The 23,909-nt window shown below is 40.6% G+C and overlaps 1 protein-coding gene across 1 annotated transcript in view; it reads left to right on the top strand.

The window, feature by feature from the left end:
* The first annotated feature begins 13,484 nt into the window (after positions 1-13,484).
* The window catches only part of vamp3 (vesicle-associated membrane protein 3 (cellubrevin)), a 17,538-nt gene continuing 7,113 nt past the window's right edge, over positions 13,485-23,909 (top strand). The window contains exons 1-2 of the mRNA XM_020532836.2: positions 13,485-13,638; positions 22,724-22,817. Of these exons, the coding sequence (XP_020388425.2) occupies positions 13,637-13,638; positions 22,724-22,817 (96 nt within the window). The 5' untranslated portion in view covers positions 13,485-13,636. The remainder of the gene's footprint in view (positions 13,639-22,723; positions 22,818-23,909) is intronic.

Here is a 23,909-nt window from a genome sequence, read left to right as displayed (position 1 = left end):
CCACCTATCCCCTCCTCCCACCTCAAGCCGCACCCCCATCTCCTACCAACTAACCTCATCCCACCCCCTTGACCTGTCCGTCCTCCCTGGACTGACCTATCCCCTCCCTAACTCCCCACATACACTCACCTTTACTGGCTCCATGCCCGCCTCTTCGACCTGTTTGTTTCCTCTCCACCTATCCTCTCCTCTATCCATCTTCTATCCGCCTCCCACTCTCTCCCTATTTATTTCAGAACCCCTTTCCTCTCCCCCTTTTCTGATGAAGGGTCTAGGCCCAAAACGTCAGCCTTTCTGCTCCTACCTCTATTGCATCAGAAATCTTTCATCAGAGTATTTATTATTTCAACATTTCTGTACAGGGAAATGTTCCAAATATCAAAGTCCTATATTACAACAGTGGCTATATTCAAAAATCTTCGTGGGCCTTAAGGTGCTTTGCAACGTCTGGTTATTGTGAGAAGTGTCGTAGAAGTGTAAATCTGTCTTTTACCAATTATTGTTAAGAGTATTCATAAATGTCTTCTTTCCATAATAGATAAATGTGAGATGTTGCATCTTGGTAAGGCAAATCAGGGCAGGACTTAATGGTCGGGTCCCTGGGGGATGTTGCTGAACAAAGAGTCCTTGGGGTGCAGGTTGATCGTTCCTTGAAGGTGGAGTCATAGATAGGCAGGATGCTAAAGAGGACACAAAAACAGAAGTTGCTGGAAAAGCTCAGTAGGTCTGGCAGCAACTGTGAAGAAAAATCAGAGTTAATATTTCAGGTCCGGTGACCCTGACTCAGAATGCCATTCTGAGGAAGGGTCACCAGACACAAAATGTTATCTCTGATTTTACTCCACAGATGCTGCCAGACCTACTGAGCTTTTCCAGCAACTTCTGTTTTTGTTCCTGATTTACAGCATCTGCTTTTTTTATTTAGTAAAGAAGGCGCTTGGTACACTTGCCTTTATTGGTCAGTGTATTGAGTACAGGAGTTGGGAGGTCATGTTACAGCTGTACAGGACATCGGTTAGGCCACTTTTGGAACATTTCATTCAGTTCTGGTCTCCTTGCTAAAGGAAAGACGATGTTGAACTTGAAAAGGTTCAGAAAAGATTTACAAGGATGTTGCCAGGGTTGGAGGGTTTGAGCTACAGGGAGAAGCTGGATAGTGTGGGGCTGTTTTCCCTGGAGTGTTGGAGGCTGAGGTTTATAAAATCATGAGGGGCATGGATAGGGTGAATAGCCAAGGTCTTTGTCCCAGGGTAGGGGAATCTAAAACTAGAGGGCATAGGTTTAAAGTGAGAGGGGAAAGATTTAAAAGGGACCTAAGGGGTAACTTTTTCACACAGAGGGTGGTGCATGTACGGAATGAGCTGCCAGAGAAAGTGGTGGAGGCTGGTACAATTACAACATTTAAAAGGCATCTGGATAGGTACATGAATAGGAAGGGTTTAGAAGGATATGGGCCAAATGCTGGCAAATGCGACTAGATTAATTTAGGATATCTGGTCGGCATGGATGAGTTGGACTGAAAGGTCTGTTTCCATGCTGTACAACTCTATGACTCTAAATAGATGGAAATATTTAAGTCTCGCAAAAATATCTGAACTACTCATGTACGATTGGTTCAGGGTAAGCTAGTGAACTGCTTTGCACTTTGTGTAATGAATCAGCAGAATGGGAAGGAAAGAGTGTGTGTTTATTTGCATCTTAGAATGTCCACCGAGTTGTTTCTTTAACTATTTTTACCATTTCTATTTGTCAAGCTAGAAATGAGGTGAATTATAATTTCATATTTCTTTGTTTGAATTATATTCATGTAGAATACCCATGCAGCTGATTTGCTCACAGCAAACTCCTACACCTAACATTGTGAGAATGACCAGATAATCTGTTTGAGAAATGTGGATTAAAGGATAAATAATTTGTCAAGATATCTTCCCTGCTTTTATTGAATTAATGCTGTAGGAAATTTTACAAGCCACAGGAATGCCAGAACAAGAATACACAATTTCACTCCACTTGATGGGCTCTGATGTGAGTGCTTTAATTCCAGAAATTTTGGCTCTTTGAAATAACTCAGTGTGGTGCACTTTCTCCTCCCATTTGATACACATGATGTTCCAAATGAATCTCTTGTGGAATCTGTCCAACTGCTCAGTATGTCTAGAATAGGTGGTTCATGTCTCACAGGTACTAAGGAGGGTAGACTTCACCATAGTTTTGTACACAGCAAGTTTTGTTGTAAGTTTAATATCTCATTTCCTTCAGATCCTCCTGCACAATTCAGAAAATACTGTGCTTGCTCCAGCAATTGAATGCAATGTTAATGCAGCCATTTGTGCAGGTTATGCTTCCAGGATAGGCAAAGTTATCTAGAGCCTTCAAGAATGTGTCTTTGGTAGTTATAGTTTATGAAACATAGTCAGAATTTAGTAGTGGTTGTTGGAGTATCTCTATATTCTTCAAGTTGATGGTTAGCCCATAGTCATCGGCTACTTTTAAAAGTGTTCTATGATGCTTTGAAGGCCATGCTCACAGTGTTACATAAGAGCACAGTCATTGGCAAAACAGCAGTTCCCATGTCATCTCCTCTTACCTTATTTGAGGTACTTTTCTCAGGTGGAAGTGAGTACTGTCTGTTCTGAATTTGATGTATATTCTACCAACATTTCCATCAATGTCTGAAATGAGTGGAGGAAAGTACTTCTTGTAATACAACTCTCCCTCAGTAGTGTAATGGATGGTGACCTTGCACGCCAGACAAATGGCAAATTAGTCTTATTTACTTTTATACATTTTATTTGAAGGTTTTTTAAATTGGTTTTTGTGGGAAGGGCTGTTGTCACCGCATTGGTGGATGCCCATTAATAGCAGCAAGTAGAGACCAATAGGAATTAAATCGGATGGAAATTTCAACTGGGCCACAAGGTCACCAAGGTTCATGTCGATCAAAACATCAGTTATAGCATCTTTATGATTTGATTGAATTCAGTGATTGTGAAGAAAAGTGGATTTGCTTGTTAAGACTCATACTTAATTGAGCAATAAATGTTGGATAGAACTCAGAGGACAACGTTCATGCTTTAATGTGAATAGTGTCGTGGAATATTTTTACATCTGCCAGAGAGGGTAGGCAAGGGTGGCTTTGTTTAACGTTTCAGCCAAAAAACTGTACTTCTGACAATGCATTTATTGCCTCAGTACTGCACTGAGTGCAAAATCCTTGATTATGTATTCAAGTCATAGACTGCACCTGGAACTTGCTGTCCCAGAAGAAAGAATGCTGCCACCGAGCTTCAGCTGACACCGAGCATACAATAACTCTTCCTTTCATTTTGGCACTAGCTTAGATATGTGAGAAAGTGGTCCGGCTCTGGTTAATATTCTACGTCATGAATACAGGGAATTTCAGCAAAACACATGATGAAACCGTTGGAAAAAAACTGCTGTAAACACAGGAAGAAAGAATAGTCCTGAGACTGACAAGATACAATAACGTCACGCTTTATTGCCCTACCTGTCTCGAGCTACTTCACCATAGCAGTCTGCTTCCAGTTCTACAAAGTTTTCTCTCCTTAAACTAATTTTTCATGAATATGCTTCTTTTGTTTGTCCAATAAAATTTCTCTCAGCTCCTGATTACTTGCAGTGATTTTGACTTTGCGTGATGGGTAACAGCAAGTCAACAGTGCTTTTATACCTCCCTTCATTTTCATTTCTATTGATTTCTAAAGTTAGTTTTAAAAAGCTGCAGACTAGCTATCACCTATTTTGCATCATCACACTGTCAGGATGTGCCTCTGTTCTCTACTGCATTTTCTCTGGCTCCACTCACTCTCAAGTGACCTTTCTCATCAGGTTTGAGCCCATTCACTGGACAGTGTCCAGATATGCAAACATAGAGTTCATTATCTTGTTCGGAGGTCTACACGTATTCTTTCTCCTCGGGGCATTCTCATTCTTATGCCTGTAGTATTGCACTAAATGTGCCTTCATTGATGAGGCTTAGTCCTGTGCAGAGCTGCTGCCCTTGGGATGCATTGTTAAACTGATGTCCCAGTCTTTCCCTGGAGAAACTCAGCAGGTCTGGCACATCTACGGGAAGAAAGCAGAGTTAATGTTTTGAGTCTAGTGATGCTTCATCACAATGGTTAGTAGCTGGGACAAATTGGTATTTATGATGAACCTGAGTGATTTGAAAGAGGTGGGTAAACAAGGAGATAATGGATAGCAAGCCAGGAAAGAAGAAAAGCTGAATAAGAGATAATAAAAGCTAAGAGTGAGAAAAAAACATGGAAGGATGGAATCAGGCCCTGAAGTTTTTGAACTCTATGTTGAGACCTAGAAGCCACAGGGTCCCCAAGCGGAAAATGAGATGTTGTTCTTCAAGCTTGTGCTGAGGCTCACTGCAGTACAGTGTTGAAGTGGCAGACAACGAGAAGCTCATAGTTGTTTTTGCATACAGAATGTAGGTGTTCTGCAAAGCAGTTGCCCAGTCTGCATTTTGCCTCCCCAGCGTAGTGGACACATTGTGAGCAGTGAACACAGTAGACTAGATTGAGTGAAGTACAGGTAAATCATAGCTTCATCTGTAAGGTATGTCTGGGACCTTGATGGTGAGGAGGGAGGAGGGAAATAGGCAGGTATTACACCTCTTGTGATTGCATCGGAAGGTGCATTGGGGATGTGAGGAGATGTTGGGAGTGAAGGACGAATGTACCAGAGTTTCCTGGAGTGAACAGTCCCTGTGGAATGCTATCAAGGATGGCGGGGCAGGGGAAGAGAGCAGAGCGGAATGGAATGGAATGTGTGTCTGGTCGTGGCATTCCATTGGAGGTGATGGAAATGGCAGCTTACAGTCTTTTGGATGCGGAGGCGAGTGGGGTGGACAGTGAGGACCAGAGGTACCCTATCACTGTTGTTTGAGGGAGGGAAATGGTGAGGAAAGAGTGCAGGAGCAAAGCTGAGGACCCTGTCAACCATGGTAGTGGGAAAACCTCATTTGAGGAAAAAGGTTGACATTTCTGGAGGCCCTCACCTGCAGAAGGTGGCATCATCAAAACAGATGTGATGGGGACAGAGAAACTGGGAGAATGGGATGGATTCCTTACAGAAAGCAGGGTGTGAGGATGTATAGTCGAGGTAACTGGGGGAGACGGTGGGTTTGTAGTGGATATTGGTATCCAGCCTACCCTCGGAAATGGAAACAGAGATGCTGAGGAAGGGAAGAGAGCAGTTAGAGCTGGAGCAGGTGAAGATGAGGGCAAAGTGGAAATTGGAAGCAAAATTGATAAATGTTTTCTATTCTGAGTTCTCAATTACAAGAAGGGGGAAGTAGCACCAATGATGTCATCAACATAGTGTCGAAAGAGTCATGGAGAGGAGTCTGAGTAAGTTCAGAACAAGGAATGTTCCTTGGACCCCACAAAGAAACAGGCCTAACTGGGGCCCATGCAGTTACCCGTGGCCACACCTTTGACCTGAAGAAAGTGAGAGGAGTTAAAGGAGAAGTTATTCAAAGTGAAGATGAGCTTGGCCAGGCAGAGGAGGGTGCTGGTGGATGGGGACAGTTCAGGCTGTAATGTGCTTTATGATGTATGTGAATGATCAAAGTATCTGTATAAATCTTCACAGGGAGAATGGACTGAACCACCTTCTGCCATCCAATGACTCTGTATCATTTTAAGCCAGTTCTTTCTCTCAATTTTGTTTTGGGGAGGGGTTCAATGAGTAGCCACAATTTATTTTGAAATGTTAAATCTGATTTGTAATATTTTTAATGTGCTGGTTACATGCTCACATCTAAAGTTCCAACATTTTCAACACGAGTCTATTTCACTGACACCTATTCAAATGAACATTTCAAACATCTCTTATCCTTGAAGAAATTTTGGATTATGAAAATTGTGTTTAAAAAAAGCTTAAACTCCCTTTTTTAATCCAGAAAGGCTGAGGATAAAAGGCACAATGACATGTGAATGGAGCATAACTAAGAGTAATTTATTATCTCCTGCATTAATTACCTTTCAGTAATTAGATCTCCCACATGAAAATATTAATTGATATCAATAATGCAGGAAGTATTCTTCAAAACTGCTCCAAACTTAAAAAGAAGCTTTGGTAATCTGTTCTCAAACATCATTGAACTGTAATTTACACAGATAGGAATATAGACAAAGATAATATATATCCAAGGTAACTCACTGGACATTTGTAATCTTCACACTCGTTATGCATGTAACCAAAAGTTAACATCCAAGTGGTAAATATTTAAGCAGATGTCTCCCATTTTAAGTGGTGTGTGGTGTGGCTTCACATGACAGTGCTTTGCCTCTGCATTTCAAACAGATCTCACAAGTCACATACTTTGAATTCTTGCAGTACAGTAATGCAGTCAGATGTTTCCACTTAGTTGAAGAAGTGGTTCGTGGTGTTCCAGCACTGACCTTGACTTAGTCCCTCAGTACAATTACTGACTTTTCAATATTACACTCTTTTCCCACTTGCTTGACAGGACTAACTTGGCTGGAGGAGAAGGGCACTACCTATGAGATTCTTTTTGTGCACTCGGTCCGTCTACGCCACTGCATGCTGCCCCTAAAGTAGAGTTTAACGTACATCTCCTTCTGGAATGTACCTCTGCAAAGGAAGTCTGGATAAAGATGCAGTGCTTTTTGTCGAGGTTTGTCCAGAGCAGCTCCGTGAGGCAGGACTCTGTGCTCTACAGTCTGTTCCCTCAGACGCACACCGAGACAAATATCAACTGCACCTGAAGGACCATCAACTCAGTGAGACCTCTTTGGTCTGCCCGAACCTTATTGGTCCTCCAGAACAAGGAGATGACCCTGACCAAGCGTTGCAGACTGGCGTATTCCAAGGTCCAGGACTATATGCTGAGGGATGCATTAAAGCTTGGGGCAGCTGCCCAAGGCACAGTGGAGAAAAGACCACTGAGGTCTTTCTGCCAAAGTTAAATAGGAGTCCTTCAGTTTTCAGACCCTTCTGGTGCCTCAATTATATGTAAATTTAATCCTGCACAATTAAGAGATGCCTTTGATTTGTTTGTTGGATAGAGTCAAACTTCAATGTTTGTTTGTTTCCTTGATATGCGACTGTACAGAACTGAACTGCATTTGTGACGATGTTTATATTTAAAGATTTTTTATGAATAAAGTATATTTTTGAAATAAAAAAATCTTGACAAGACTACCTAATGATGTGGGTTCTGACTCTGGTACCATTTGAGTTGCCACTGTTCACACTGGTTTCTAGAAAGTGATGGAGTATTCTAGGAATGTCATAAATGAGCTTTATGCTGTTTTCACTTGACAATATTCAAAACCACTTGTCAGTACTGGTCCCTGGATCAGCTGTTGAAATCATGAACTTTTTTTATTTTTATTCTGCAAATGGGGGAGGTGGGTGTTGTTGGGGGTGGCCATAGAAACTCCCTTATGTTCAGTAGCAGAGCTGCACTGGGAGGGAGATGGTGTCTTGACTCTCTTATTCACTTTGTGGTTGATCATTGGTGCTTTAGTGCACCACACCTCTTTTGCTCCAGGTACCTCAGTTGCCAGTGACTGAACATATTCCTGGGGTTTTATCACATGACTTTTCACCTCCAGCCTCCTCCTGCCCTCCATTCTGACACTGGAGATCCAACAAGCTTATCTCTGCAGCTATCCACCTTCCCTTGGTCAATCACAAAGCAAACAGGCCTTTGAATGATTCTCAACTGTTAGTGAAATAACCTTTTAATTGCATCCCTAACACTTTTGAAACTAATAAATGTTTAAAGAAAATGAAGAATTCACACTATTATTTTTAATGCCTGTATGATTTTTTTGCTCTCCCTGCACTGTTTCTGCAATGTCTTGGAAATTAATCAATGAACTCTCCAGGACAATCTTGCAAAGTTGCCACTCTAAACCAATGTGACTTATCTTTAACCGACAGGTTTCTGAATCATTCTCTAATTCCCGAACTTGGCCTCCTTCCCACCAAGCTGGGCAAATCTTGATTCTGACTCTCAGCACACAACCCATGAATTAAAATCTACTTCTCACACACCAGTCTTTGAGCCATGCATTCATCTCTCTCATCTGATCTGCCCTATGCCAATTTTCACATGGCTGGAATAATAAACCCAGAGATTATGACCTTTGAGGTTCTATTTCTTAATTTGTTGCCTAGCTCCTCACACTCACTATCCAGAACCTCCTCCTTTGTCCTGCCTACGTCATTGGTATATACATGGCCTGTGAGACTTGATTCTCCCCCTCCCATTGCAAGCTTGTTTCCATCCTTAGCATATATCCTGAACCCTGGCACAGTCAAGCAACACAACCAACTGGACTTATGCTTTTTCATAGAATCCCTACAAAGTGGAAGCAGGCCATTTGGTCCATTGACCCTCCAAAGAGCATCCCAGACCGACAGACCACCCTACCCTATCCCTGTAACCATGCCTTTCCCATGGCTAATCCACCTAGCCTACACTTCCCTGGACACTATGGGCAATTTAGCATGGCCAACCCACCTAACCTGCGTATCTTTGGACTGCGGGAGGAAACTGGAGCACCCGGAGGAAACCTGCACAGACACAGGGAGAACATGCAAACTCCACACAGACAGTCACCTAAGGCTGGAATTGAACCCAGGTCCCTGGCACTGTGAGGCAGCAGTACTAACCACTGAGCCATCGTGATGCCCATTTGTTTTTTGTCAAGAAAGACTCCAATCTCTCGAACTATTCTATCTCCTACTATCACTACATTCCTTTTTGTTGCCCCCAACTTGAATGATTTCTGTACCACGGTGTCACAGTTAGTGCATCCATTAGATAGACCCTAACCTCAACCAAACAAGCTAAAGGAACCTCAAACCTGTTGACAATTATAAAGGTTCCTGCCCTCTGGTTCTCCTTAGCTGCCTCATTTGTAGCCACACTTTCTTGTCCCTGAACACTGACCAAGTCTGAAGATCTTATCCTAACAGGTGTGACTGGGTCTAGGTACAAAGAATCCAGATACATTTCCCTCTCCCTAAAGTGTTGCAGTGTCTGTACTTCATAAGCTGAGTCAAGTCTGCTCAAATCTCAAATACTTGCTGCAGACGTGCATGTCCTGGATCAAGCTGGCATCCAGGAGCTCCCAAATGCTACATCTGTGACAAATCACCCACCCTGCCATTCTTAATGTGTTCTAATTAACTACTTAATTATTTTATTCATTTATACATTTACCTATTTTTAAAATATACTTTGTTAACTTTATCACACTTTTGAACTTTAGGAATAGATTACACCTTAGTCACTTGCTAGATATTCACCAAATGACAAACTTATTCTGCTGTAGCCAATTTCTTAAATAGAAAAAGCAAAATCAAAAGAGCATCTCTTTCCTTTCTTCCCCTAACTCCCTAACCACCCAACTTCCAAAGCTCTCATAAGTTACACTAAGTTGGATAGTGTTATGTAATGCTCCGAGTACAAAAGGCCTAGTTGATACAGTTACAGAGAAACTAGTTTCAGCAGATTGAATTTAACTAAACTCAGTTGTACTTCCAGGAGACCTGGTTAAAAACAAAGAACAATACAGCACAGGAACACGTCCTTTGGCCCTCCGAGCCTGTGCCAACACATTTTGCCCTTCCATACTAAAACTGTCTTCACTTACAGGATCTGTATCCCTCTCGTCCCTTCCTATTCATGTATTTGTCCAGGTGCTTCTTGAATGCTGCTGTTGTGCCTGCTTCCACCACCTCCTCTGGCAGCACGTTCCAGGTACTCACCACCGTTTGTGTGAAAAATGTGCCTCACACATCCTCTTTTAAACTTTCCCCCCCTCGCACCTTGAACCTGTGTCCCCTCGTAATTGATCCCTTCATCTTGGGAAAAAGCCTCATACTTTCCACTCAATCCATGCCATTCATGATCTTATAAACTTCTATCAGGTCACCCCTCAAAACCTTAAACTATAAGGTTTATAATTTAATTTATAATTTAAACTGCAGATTTCAGTTAAAAGCTAACTATGAACAGAATTATATTTGTACAAAAAGATTAAAACTTTCTTTCCCACCAACTGCCAGCATTCAGTTCCCCATAAGTCTTGGCATATGTTGTTCCACTGCCACTCAATGACAGCATCTGAAAACACATACAAAAGAGGAGCAGGAGTAGGCCACTTAACCCCTCAAGCTTGCTCTGTACTTCAATAAGATCAATAAGCTTGCTGATCTATTTACTCCTTGTTCCTATCTACCCCCGATAACCTCTCACTCTCTTGCTTATCAAGAATCTTTCTACCTCTGCCTTAAAAATTTTCAAAGACTCTATTTTCACTACTTTTTGAAGAAGGGAGTTCCAAAGATTCACAACCCTCTGCAAGAAAAAAAAATCGACCTTATCGCTGTCTTAAATAAATGACCCCTTATTTATCAACAATATCCCCTAGTTTTAGATTCTCCCACAAAATATCCTTCCCACATCCACCTTGTCAAGACCTTTCAGGATCTTGTATGTTTCAATTCACTCTTACTTTTCCAACATGCAGGGGATACAAGGCTAGCCAGTCCAAACTTTGCTCAGAAGACAATCCATCCATTCCAGATATTAGTCTTCTAAACCTCTCTGAATTACCTTGTACACATTTACATCTTTCTTAAATAAGAAGACCAATACTGTACACAGATATTCCAGATGTTGTCTCACCATCGCCCCTTATAATCTCCCTATTTCTGTATTCAATCCTCTTGCATTCTACTGGTTTTTCTAATTACTTACTGTACCTGCATTCTTGCCTTATACAAATCATGCACTAGAACACTTAGATTCCTCGGCATCTCAGAGCTCTGCAATCTCCATTTAAATAATATGCTTCTTTTTTATTCTGTCAAAATGGACAATTCTACATTTTCCCACATAGCCCATTTCCCAGATCTTTATCCTATCACTTAAACTATCTATATCCCTTTTTAGCCTCCTTTGGTCCTCTTCACATATTACATTCCTACTACTCTTTGTGTCTGCAGCAAATTTAGCAATGTACCTTCAGTCCATTCATTCAAGTCATTGAAATAAACTGTGAAAGGTTGAGGCCCCAGTGTTGATTCCTGTGGCAAACTACTATTACATCTTGCCAACTAGAAAATGACCCAATTATTCCTATTCTCTGTTTCATGTTAGTCAGTCCATCTTCTGTCCATACCAATATGTTAGCCCTACACCATAAACTTTTACTTTCCACAATAATCTTTGATATGGTATCTTAGCAAATGCCTTCTAAAGTCTAAGTATATTACATTCACCAGTTTCCCTTTATCCACAGCATCTTACTTCCTCAAATAATTCCAATTGGGTTAATCATGATTTTTCTTTCACAAAAGCACATTGACTCTGCCCAATAACCTTGAAAGTTTCTAAATGCCCTGCTTTAATGTACATAACAACAACTTTTAACATCTTCCCTGTGAGTAATGTTTAGTCAACTGACTGTAGAGTTTCCTGCTTTGTGTCTCCCTCCTGTTTTGAATAAAGTTACACTTGCTATTTTCTGATTCAGTTGAATCTTCCCTGAATCCAGGATGTTTTGGAAAATGAAAATGAATGCATCAATTATCTCATTAATCACTCCGTTTAAACCTTAGGTTGAAGTCCATCAGGATTTGGGGACTTGTCTGCCTACAGTTCTAACAATTTGCTGAATGCCACTTCTTGGCAGTTGTAATGTTCCTGGGTTTCTCCCTGCCTTCCTTTTGGTTTACAGATATTTCTAGAATGTTACTTATATCCTGTATAACAAACAGTAGTACAAAATACCTGTTCAATTCATCTGACATTGGCTTAGTTTACATTTTTAATTCCTCAGACTCATTTTTTATTGGACTAATACTCACTAAGTTTTCTGTTTTATATCTATAGAAACTCTTGTCATCTGATTTTGTTTTTCTAGCTAGCTTTCTCTCATACTCTAACTTTTCCCTCCACATGAAATTTTTTGTCAGTCTTTGCTTTTTTTTATGGATCCTGTTAAATTTTCTGACCTGCTATCCACCTTTGTATAATTGTAGTGTCAATTTCCAAATGTTGAAAACACCCAACTCTACCTCACCATCACCTTAAAGAGTCAGAAAGTTGAACAACATACAGTACTGGATTAACAGGAATGTTCTCCAACCAAATGTTGCAAAAAGTCAAGAACAAAAACAAAGTTGCTGGAAAAGCTTAGCAGGTCTGGCAGCATCTGTGGAGAAGAAAACAGAGTTAACGTTTCGGGTCCGGTGACCCTTCCTCAGAGTCATTGGTTCTTGTCACAAACTTAATTCATCTCAGTGCAATTATTTGAGGCTGCCCAAGACTGTTCATATTCCATATCCTCAGTATCATATTTTGCCTACATATACACCTTCATCAAGGCTGTGTACTAGCAACTCTGCAACATCATCTATCTCCACCCTGCACCCTCACCAATGCATGTTTACCTTTAAACCTACCTTAAATCCCAATGCATTTGTGGCCTCATAACTGTTGTAAACTTGAGGTCATCCAAAATCTACCTACAATGTTCTAACTTGCATTCATATCTAGGCTTATTCATCTATAGTGTTCCCACTTAAGCAATACATCAGTTTCAAAATTCTCAACTTTTTAAATCACTCCATGACCTCACTAATTTCAATGTCTGTAAGCTCTTCCAATCCTAGAAAGCTCCCTGCTCTCTGTTTGCATCTTGGAACCCCCTCTGTTTTAATCACTCCACTGTTGGTGGCTTGCCTTCACCTCTCAAGGACCTAAACTAAAGTTGAAAACCAAAAGAACTACAGATGCTGGAAATCAGAAACAAAAACAGAAATTGCTGGAAAACCTGAGCAAGGTCAGAACTGAAGAAGGGTTACTGAACCTGAAATGTTAACTTTGCTTTCACTCTGCTTTCTCTCTGCAGATGCTGCCAGACCTGCAGAATTTTTCCAGCAATTTCTGTTTTTGTTCCTAAAATTACCTTTCTAACGGTATATATTAAAATCAACCTAATTTACATGTTATATTAAATACGAACTTGGTATATGGTGCTACTTTCAGGAACCAATCGGGCTCATTACATCATTTTTTCCCCATAACAAAGTATTTTCCTGCTACGTTTATTATGATGCAAACATGAGAAAACCTTCCTCCCTGAGGTTATACAATTTTAATGCTTACCAAAATCATCTTTCTGGTTTATAGAGCACAGCTAACTGGGCAGAGTACAAAAACAAAATCACATTTAAAACAAAAATGTTTAATTTTCACCTTTCAACTTTTTGTGGCTCCCTCAATGTTCATTTTCGCTTGTTAATTGCTTCTGCGAAGGATGGAAGTTATTGGTGGCTCAAAGCGAAGTGGGGAGCTTCCCCGGCATGTTTTGTAATTAGAAACATCCAATTAAACTTTTCCCAAAGGTTGCCCTCATTGGTGTATTGGGATGTAATAGCGAAAGAGGAAAGTGAAGTATTGGTTTTGGGAGTAGGATTTATTACTGCTGACACCAGGAGGCGGGGGGTGGGCGCTGGGAAGTGGTGACGTCTCCAACCTGCTGACAACACCCAACTTGTGAGGCTGAGCGGTTCGGGGTCTGAATCGGCGGGTTTGTTTTTGCTGGAAAACATGTAAGTTTGTTTCGACGTTACTTCAGCTTTTGCTTCTCTGTCATCTTCTTACTTCCTTAAATCGATTGTTCGGAACGATCTCCGACTCCACACCGTGGTCAGGTGAGGGCTGTCCGGAACCCCGTCGAGTTTCCAGGCGAGCTGCAGGCTTGTGTTTGGAGGGAAGGCCGCAAACTTGTGTTTTAATTCCCTAGCGTAAAAACCAGGGGTTTAATAGGGTTCAGCCTTTTAATTTCTTAAATGTTAAAATTCGGTACAAATTCTAAACTTTTAAACTAGTAATACCTTGAATTAATATTCCAAAGTGTTAAAGTTGAGTTGAGGCTAGTTGAACTATTTTGAAAAGCGAAGTGTCTTGTGGTTTTACAATTCATGATGAAATTAATTTAAATTAGTTTCTGTGGTTGTAGTATCTTATTCCTGTTTCATTCTTGGATTTTATGTATCTTAGTATTGATCCTGTTTTATAAATGAAGTTGAGTAGTTTTTGCATTGTGAATTACTGTTTAATGTTGATCAGTTCGGGCAAGGTATTTCCAGATATTGCTGCATTCAGAAGCTGATAGAAACATTTGTCATATTGGGTTTTTGTTTTGCTTTTAGCATGAAAGGAAGGTGGTTGGGGAATTGTGTGGAATGTTTTTTTGGGGTGGGTACTTGGGCTTCCAGTTCATTTTAAGGAACTTGGGATTTGTGGCCTCTAAGTGGGTAAATGAAAGTAGGCACTTTTTATGCAACAAGCACAGTGGTCTTCCAAGATCCTTTTCCTGAATTTCTATTTAATGGACTGTTATCTCACTACTCCCGTATATAATAACAAGTAAAATCTGGAATGTCAAATAAAAGTAGAAATTTGAATTTCTTCATCTTACCTTTTACCTTGTTGTATTTGTGCTTGATTCAAAGTTGGGCAAGGGTGGACTGTGGCAAAAATGCATTGTGTAATACAGGCTGTTCTGTCAGACTTGCATAATTTAATAGTTTTCCATTGATTTGAGTTAATGCTTTTGTTCCCAGTTAAATTTGTTGCTTTCCAAAGTCAGTAAATTTGTTCTTTCTCTTTAGATTTGAGTATGTTCCTTTCCTCTTCTATATAAATAGAATGTGTTAGTAAATTCAACTGCTTAAACATGGTTTAGGGAAATGTACCATTCTCGTCTTTTGAAAAATTTGTTGTAAAGTGTGATATGTTTACAAGCCATTTATTGGAAACTTGACTCCTCCTTTACCACTTGGTTGAACTTGTGGCAAATTGCACCAATTGGGAAGTAACTGGCACCCTATTGGTGCAATTTCTCAGAATTTACTCTGATCGTCACTTTAAAGCATAATTCATAATGGAGACCTGTGTGTGCATGCAACTAAACTACGTCAACACTGCTCAGTTCACTATGGCGTCAGCCTATTTGGGCCAGAATTGGAGACAATTAGCCATTGAACTAGTTATGTGATAGTTCAGCTGTGCTTGTCTGATTGGATGTATGAACTTGTGCCAAACTGCATAACTCTTCAATGGATTTTTTTTTTGTGGAATGAGTCATGGTGTTTGAACAAGAATGGGATCAGGTGGGGATAGAGCACTGTTAATTTCATTTGATATTACTTTGACTGAAAGATTAAACTATTTAATGATGGTAAGTAACTTTGGGAACATGTCAACTTATTCCATCTATCTCAAGGAAACCAGGAAGTGACTCTTAAAATGTGTAAATAATTTGTCATCAACCATGTTGAGACATCCTGATCTGTTAACAACAGGGCATAGCTTGCTGTGTAAGCAATCTAATATTCTAGTTTGTTTTATTGCATTGTTTGTACTCTGATCAAGTAACATAACAGCCTGTTTATACAGTGCCTTTAACATGGTGGAATGTTTCAGTGCTTCAGTGTTGAGACAAAATTTCACATTAAGTCACAAGATATTAGCACAAGTGAAAGTTAGTGTTCTAAGTACTTAAAAAGTGGCGAGGAGGCAATTGCAAGGCTTGAGGTGAAGACATGAAGTAGTGAAGTTGTGGAAAGATTTGAAATCAAGGATAAACATTGGCTCTGGCAGTGCTTCCATTTCCAGATGCAGATTGGCAAGGGCAAGGATGGCTGAATGTGTTTTAAGGATAGGATCAGTAGACTTTTGAGGTATAAGGTTGATGTTGAAACTTGCTGCTGATCTGATGAAATTTTTTTCAACAACTAAATCTTCATGATTTTTGCCTCTACTACTTTACATGGTGTTCATGGATGCAGTTCCCTTTTCAGACATATCCCATTGGAAAGCGCAAAATCCAAACAAGCTTAAACAAAAAAATTAACCATTGTTTCCAACCTCAAATGCTGTTGAATGCATTAAGCTTAGTTTCCTTCCAGAAACTTAGGAATTATCACTTGTGGAGCAAAACAAGTGCAAATTGCCCTGGCTTCCATGTGGACGTTTTGAGTGTTGACAGCAATGATGGAGTTTGTGGTGTAAAAATGTCTTGAGCCTACCCGGTCTACCTGTAACTGGACTTTCCTAAATATCTTAAAGTCCACCTGCTTATGACGCTGTTGTGGCTGAGATTGACCAAGTATGCATTAGAATTTGGCTCTGCCAGACTGACTGCACACTCATTTATTGCAGTGTTTTTGCTTTTTTGCTCACTACTTTAACTGGCCTATCTGAATTTGAAGAGGAAAAATCTAATTTGCTTGAAACCCCTCCTATCTCTCAAATAACATCTTCTAGCATAATAACTCACCAATATCAGCACTCCCTCGATTCTCTCAAAAATCTGGAATAAAAAAACTAGCATAATGATGACTCTGTAACCACTGGCACTTGGCAGAACTCAATCCAGACAGTTCGCCAACAATCATGGAAATGAGTTTTACTCCAGCAACAGCTTGATTCTATGTAGTTTCTTTAAAATTTCCAGAAGCACTTTACAGATCCTTTATCAAACAAATTTTTGATATTATACTCAACTATTATGATGTGGAGGTACTAGTGTTGAACTGGGTTGGACAAGGTCAGAAGTCACATGACACCAGGCTATAGTCCAACAGGTTTATTTGAAATCACAAGCTTTTGAAGCGCTGCCCCTTCATTCACCTGACAAAAGGGCAGCGCTTTAAAAGCTTGATTTCAAATAAACCAGTTGGACTATAACCTGGTGTCATGTGACTTCTCACCAGCTACTGATTAGATGTTGGGGCAGGAAACCAAGATCATTCAGAATTTGAGCATCTTGGAGAGAATTACAAGTGAAATCCGATGCTTGGATCTCGGCATTTGAAAACCTGGACACCTCTGACAGAATAATAATAAAATGTGCAGGAATCCACAGTTAGAGGGGTGCAGTGTTCTTAGGAGCATTGTAAGGGTGGAAAGATTGATCCCACGGATGGATTTGCAAGAATAGAATGAGAACATGACAATACCTTTAATCTCAAATGTAGGTTGTTGAGGACACCCTGTCCTCAAGTCAGGATGCCAAACTTTTTGCTTTGAGGTTCTTCCTGTTCAGCAGGCTGCTTTCATAAGGAAGCAAAGTCCTGCAACACTCAATCTGACATAAAAACAATAACTGCTGGAAATACTGCTTGACCTGATGGGTGTGACTAGAGAGAGAAAGTTGAAGTTTGAGTTGAATTGATCTTTTCGAAGTTGCTGCCTGACCCACTGAACATATCCAATATTTTTTTGCCCTTCAGTCTTGCAGTTATGGTGATCTAATTTGAGCGAACAAACACATGACCCTCCTTTTTGCTTTATTGTAAATTGCAAAGCATATTTTTGAAATTCACCCAAGATTCTATAATCCCAAACAGTGTATATGGAATTCGGGAAGAAAGCACCCCTCCCTGTCATGTCTTGTTCCAGGGTCCTTGTAGCAAAACCTTTAATTTGCTTTTAGCAATGGTTAAAAATTGGTATTGAGCCAACCAGTCTGTTAAAAATGTGGCTATTTTTGCATGTGCCTGGTGTTTCAATAGCAAAGAGACCTTTGTCCAGCTCTTGAGCTGTATTCAATAAATAAAACATTTTCTCAATTCTGGGATACTCTGAAGTACTCGACACCGGTGAAATACTTTGCGTAGCCATTGTAGCAAAATATGATGGCTAGTTTGCACATATACCAGGACCTAGCAGTAAATCATGTCAGTGTCAGTCTTATTTCTATTATTCTATTTGTGTGGTTAATTTCATGTGACCAGACAGATCTAAGCATAAATTATTGTCGGTTTAATATCATAAAGATGTCCTGAAGGTGAAACTCTTCAGTGCTTGTGAGATGAATGGAACAATTCACTCAATATTTTTCAGTCCGTCATCCCTTCTGCAGTTGCTTGTCATCTTGACCAGTACATATATTGACAGTTACTGTCACTAGATCAAAACTCTGAAACCTAGTGGCACTATTGGCGCGCCTTCACAGATACAAATGGAGACAATTCAAGATGACTGAATACTGCCATGGGCAAATGGGGAAAAGCTATAATTGCTGGTCTTGCCTGTAATACCCATACCTTGCACAATGATAAAAGTGGGAATTAGTGGCTGTCTTTCTAACTTGTGTTCTTTAAAGTTGGATATCAAAGCACCTATTGAATTCATTTTGCACAGGCTGTGCACATGGATGCCTTACCACTGAGACCACTTCATAATAAACTGCTGCAGAGGGTGTGTGGTTAAAATTCACACGTTACTGTCATTTGGCCTGTAGAAAATGCCACACAGATGGAGAGCAGAGGAGACGAGGGAGACTGGGTCCTAAACGTCATCACCAAATGTAGATAAGGAGCTTTGTTATTCTTTGTAGTTATAATTATTATCAAGTGATTCATTTCCCTGTGACTGCATCAATCTCACTCGTGACCATTCTTCCAGTGACCTCATTGGTAATTGCTGCTTACAGTTGTTGACAATTTGTAGTTAGTTGATTTTTTTTTTAAAAGACAGTGATCTGAATTTTTTTAATATAGTTTCTACTTTCTAAAAGAAGCTCCTTGCTGTTTTTTTTTCCCCACTAATAGGATTGGCAATGCTGCCACTCTTTCTTACTGCCCAGATGAACAGTGCATGCAGTTAATTAGTTTGTTCATGGCAGGAAGTGTTCACATAGGATATGATGTGTTTTTATGCAGTTGATTTTTGAATGATGCTCAGGACCTCTGACCTTGCACCAGTGAAGTTATGTTCAAAACTAGGGGGCATTTTTGTTTTGTTTTGTTTTTGTTCTAGTTTGAAGCTAAATGTAAGTGACTTTTGGGCTAAGATCAACTCGTTATGAAGCAATTCACTATATAATGTATGGTAGTCTTAGTTCTAAGGATTGCCTGTTACCGTGCAGTACAGACAGACTAAACTGAAGATCAGTGCATTGTTAACTCTTTAGAGGGGGGAATCAGAATTGTTTCTGTTCAATGAATCGTGTCAGCTGTAGGTCAATAGATAGTTACTTGAGTAGGAAGGTTAAGACACCACTCTATATAACAGTATGGTCTCTGGAGTCATGCAGCAGGAAAACAGACCCTTCGGTCCAACTTAACCATGTCAACCAAGTTTCCCAACTAATCTAGTCCCGCTTGCCTGTGTGTCTTGGCCCATGTCCCCCTAAACCTCTTCTATTCATGTACCTGTCCAAATGTCTCTGAAATGTTGTAACTGTACCTGCATCCACCACTTCCTCTGGCAGTTCATTCCACACATAAACCATCCTCTGTGTGAAAAACATATCCCTCATGTCTCCCGTTTAAACCTTTTTTCCACTCGCCTTAAAAAATGCCCCCTAGTTTTAAACTCGCCCCAGGGGAAAAGATTTTTTTGTTCATTTTTTTTTCTATATCCTTCATGATTTTATGAGCCTGTAAGGTCACCCCTCAACCTCCTATATTACAGTGAAAGAAGTTGTAGCCTACCCAGCCTCTCCATAACTCAAACCCTCCAGTCCCAGAAACATCCCAGGCAAATCTTTTCTGCACCTTCTCCAATTTTTAATAATACTTTTTCCTATAACAGGCCGACCAGAACTGCACACAGTACTCCAAAAGCGCCACGCTGTCCCAACTCCGATACTCACTGGTCTGAGCAATGAAAACATGCTCAATGCTGCCTTAACACTGTCTACCAATGACACAAAGTTTAGAAGAATATGGGGAATCTCAGAAATCTTGGAAATCTACAGTATTCTAACAGGACTGGTCAGGATAAATCCAGGAAGGATGTTCCCCATGAGCAGGGAATCCAGAATCAGCAGTGTCCAAGGATATAGAACTGAGATGAGATGGAATGTGTTTGGCTAGAGAGTGAGCCTGTGGATTTCTCTGCCACAAAAGTGCTTGAGGCCAAAACACACATTTTCAAGTTCTTGGGACTAAAAGGATCAAAGGGTATGGGGGAGACAGCTGGAACTTAGTGAGTTGTCTAGAATGAGCGATTATCATTTAACATTAATTCTTTCTCTCATTTCTTCTGAAGATACTGTTGCCCTGGTGTGCCAGGGATTGGAAACTGCAGAGTACCATCAGATCTGCATGCACACATGGATCTTCTAATGCTGTTTTAAGGGAGGCTTCATTCTAGAGCAGTGCTTCCCGAGCATTTCCCCAAACCCCTCCATCACTGTGGAGGTCTAAATTGTCACAACCCCTGTGAACTGTGAGGGCTTGTTAGAGTGGGAGCACAGCTGCTGTAACGTAGTCATTACTGCCTCGCTTTACCATGCCAAAATTTAATTTGTAACCCACGCTTTGGGAAGCTGTGTTCTAGAAACTAGCGTAGGTTCTAATGAGCAGTAGGTTAATTTTCTGGGATCTTTTGGTTAGACTACAATGCTAGTGGAGAATCTGGTGCAAGAATAGTTGGGAAAGTTTTTGGAGGCTAATTGTTCCCATGCTGATTATTTCTAATTGTAATGCAGAGAATTATTGATGCTACAAGGCTTTGTATTCCTGTACGTAGATTAGAATACCCTCTGGCATAAGTTCAAATTGTGTTCCAACAATTTCTTAGTGTGTCCTTGATTTTAGGATGGAATTTTCAATCCTGCATGCCTGGCTGTCTCTTCAGCAATTCAGGTCACAGACACTTATACATTTTAAACTGGTTAGTGGCACCACTTGTAATGGAACTGGAATGTTCTTTAGTCAATATTTTAATATCATAAGATTTTTGAGTGTGAAGTCCAGCCCCACTTCATACTGGGCATTAACCCTTAACTGTTGTACAGACCTTCTTGAGGATGGGTTTCACAGACTTCATGATTCTGTTTTCCTAAGTGCCTATCCTTAACAGAGTACATAGTTCAGCTGTGTAGGGCATCACTTTACCCCATCCTGAAAATGCTGATGAGTAGTAGGAGTTAGCAAGAAACATCAGTAGTTATCCCTGTCTTGCCCTGCCCCCACTTTAAATAAGCAAGTAAAAGACAAATTGCCAACCTCCGAACAATGCACACATCGTAAACTGGTCTGCTGCTACACGCTTGCTGTGGAAGACATGGAATTTTTGTTCGACCTTATGTGAGCATAACATTGTTAATCTTTGTGATAACTTTGTTGAACAGAGACCTGGAGATGCAGGTACGTAGTTCCTCAAAAGTGGTGTCACAGGTTGGTGAAGAAGGCATTTTGGCATGCTTGATTTCATTGGTGAGAGCATTGAGTACAGGATATGGGATGTCATATTATACCTATACAAGACATTGGTAAGGCTAGATTTGGAGTACTACATGCGAGGATGGTATTAAACTGGAAAGGGTGCAAAAAAAAATTTACACTAATGTTACCAAGACTAAAGTGTTTGAGTTAGGAGAGCTGGATAGGCTGGGACTTTTTTCCCTGGAGCACAGGAAGCTGTGGGGTGACCTTTTTAAAGAAGTTTATAAAACCATGAGGAACGTGGATAGGGTGACTGGCCAAGTTCTTGTCCCCAGAGTAGGGGATTCCAAAATTAGAGGGCACTGGTTTAAGGTGAGAAGGGAAAGATTTTAAAAGGCATTTAAGGGGCACGTTCTTCTTCATAGAAGATAGTGCATGTATGGTATGAGGTGGCGGTGGGTGCAATTAGAACATTGAAGGCACTTGTACAGGGACATCAGGAAGGTTTACAGGGATATAGCCCAACTGCAGGAAAAGGGAGTATTTAGTTTGGGAAACCTGGTCAGCATGGGCAATTGGGGCCAAATGGCCTGTTTCAGTGCTGTATGACTGACTTTTTTTTTCCCCTCTGACACCTGCACAAATGTTCACAGTTGCATAAAATACCACGGTAAAGTGCAGATGTATTCTTTTATTAGACTTTGGCCCACAAGGAACCTGTCTACAACAAGAGGTCACAGTTTTAGGATAAAGGGTAGTAGATTTAAAACAGATGAGAAATTACTTCCCTCAAAGGGTCATGAATCTGGAGTTCACTACCCCAGAGTGTGGTGGATGCTGGGGCATTGTCTGCCTCCTCCCTTGAGATTTGATCAGACTGAATTTTAACCAGTAATAGGTAGAAAGATTATGGGGAGTGGTCAGGAAAGTGGAGCTGAGGCTGAGACGAGATCAGAAATGATCGTTAGGTGGTGGAGCAAGCTTGAGTGGCTGATGTGCCTAGTTCTTGTGTTCTTCCTGCGTAGCTGACCCAGTCTTTGTAGAGGAGGTTGTGGCATAGTGGTAATATCACTGGACTGATTAAATCAGAACTCGAGTCCTGGAGACAGGTTTTTAACCTCACCATGGTACAACTGAAGTGTTTGATCTGGTTCACTGATACTTTTTTTTTTGAGAAGGAAATCTCTCCTCGTGTCTGACTGGAATGTGACTCCAGATCCTCAGCAATATGGTTGGCTCATGACTGCCCTCTGAAATGGTTTGGGCAGCCGCTCGGTTCAAGGGCATTTGGGGGTGGCCAACAAACACTGCCCCAGGCAGCAACTCCCACATCCCATGAAGGACTTTTTTAATTAGAAAAAGACTGGATGGACAGACCTGACTTTGCTTGTGAATCCGCTTTAACCTCAGCTGACAGTCATTCGATACGAGTTCCCTTGTTCCAAGTTGAAATGAAGGTTTTTTCCGGTGAGATTCCACAGGAATAATCTGCTTCATTTCATTGCAGGTCAGCTCCAGGCTCCTCAGGTAACCCACCAGCTGGACCAACACCCTATGGCAGCAACAGGAAGCTGCAGCAGACCCAGGCCCAAGTGGATGAGGTAAGAGTACTTCTCTAGAGTTTCATTCAGCGTATTTTATAATTGCAGATGGCATGTGTGCCACACATTCTCATTATGTGGCCCTGTCATATAAACAGTGAGCACAGTAAAAAGCTGGCAGTATTCAAGTCGGACAATATCTGTTGACGGAGAAACAGGTAGTTTTAAGTTACTGATTTTTTTTTTTTGTCTGAACCAAAACATTTGATGCTTTGAGGACATTTCTAAAGCATTCCCCTGCCTTTCTTGGCATATGTGGGTGTTGCCGTGTTGCAAGCGGTTGCTTCAGGAACCTGACGTCAGACATAAGAATAATGTATTCCTTCCAGCTAAATTGATTTTCAGTGATTATTGCCTCATTTTTGAAAAGTTTGGCTTGAGTGAGGATGCGGTTGTTGGCCACCTTTCTTGCCACCAGACTTGGACAATTTTGCAAAGCTACTGGTGGTATTTGAACAGCTTGTTTTTAATTGCTGTGCCATTGGCTACCATGCCTTCAGCTGCCTCAGAACAAAGCTCTCAAATTTCTCTTAAATATCTCCACAGCAACCTGTTCATATTGCACCTTTTTAAATTAGTCTGCCCCTCCCAGTGCTTAAGACCTGCCTATGATAATGCATATGATAATCTATCATAATTGGTTTGTGGCTTGGTTTTAATTTTTAGATGTCACTGTGTGCCTTGGGTATTTTTGCCTCCTGGAAGTTACTAGATACAGCTTCTATATTGAGTGCTCATAAATGAGATGTTATTGAACCATAGAAATTTCGATTAGAGAACACTGGCACTTACCTGCATTTCATTTGTGGTTTCTTCTTCCTCCCATGATAGCTTTGCTCAGCTGAAATGAGCAACTGCAATTCCTCATTGGGACAAATATGCATCACAACTCAGCTGATTTGACATGTTACAATAGATAACCCAGGTTGGCATCTGGCACAACTGCGGAAAAATACTGAGTTTATGAATTCATTGATAAAATACAAAGGTGCCTTTAGTCCATTGTCTCTTTCAAAAAGAGACAGACAATCAATTAGGCCCACACTCCTCTTTCGCTGTAGTCTTTCAAGTATGTATCCAATTCCCATTTTG

Source organism: Rhincodon typus, chromosome 31 (genome assembly GCF_021869965.1).
Source record: "Rhincodon typus isolate 14 chromosome 31, sRhiTyp1.1, whole genome shotgun sequence".
NCBI lineage: Eukaryota > Metazoa > Chordata > Chondrichthyes > Orectolobiformes > Rhincodontidae > Rhincodon > Rhincodon typus.
Note: the sequence above shows the minus strand (reverse complement) of the source record. Positions and strands in the feature narration are given on the sequence as shown.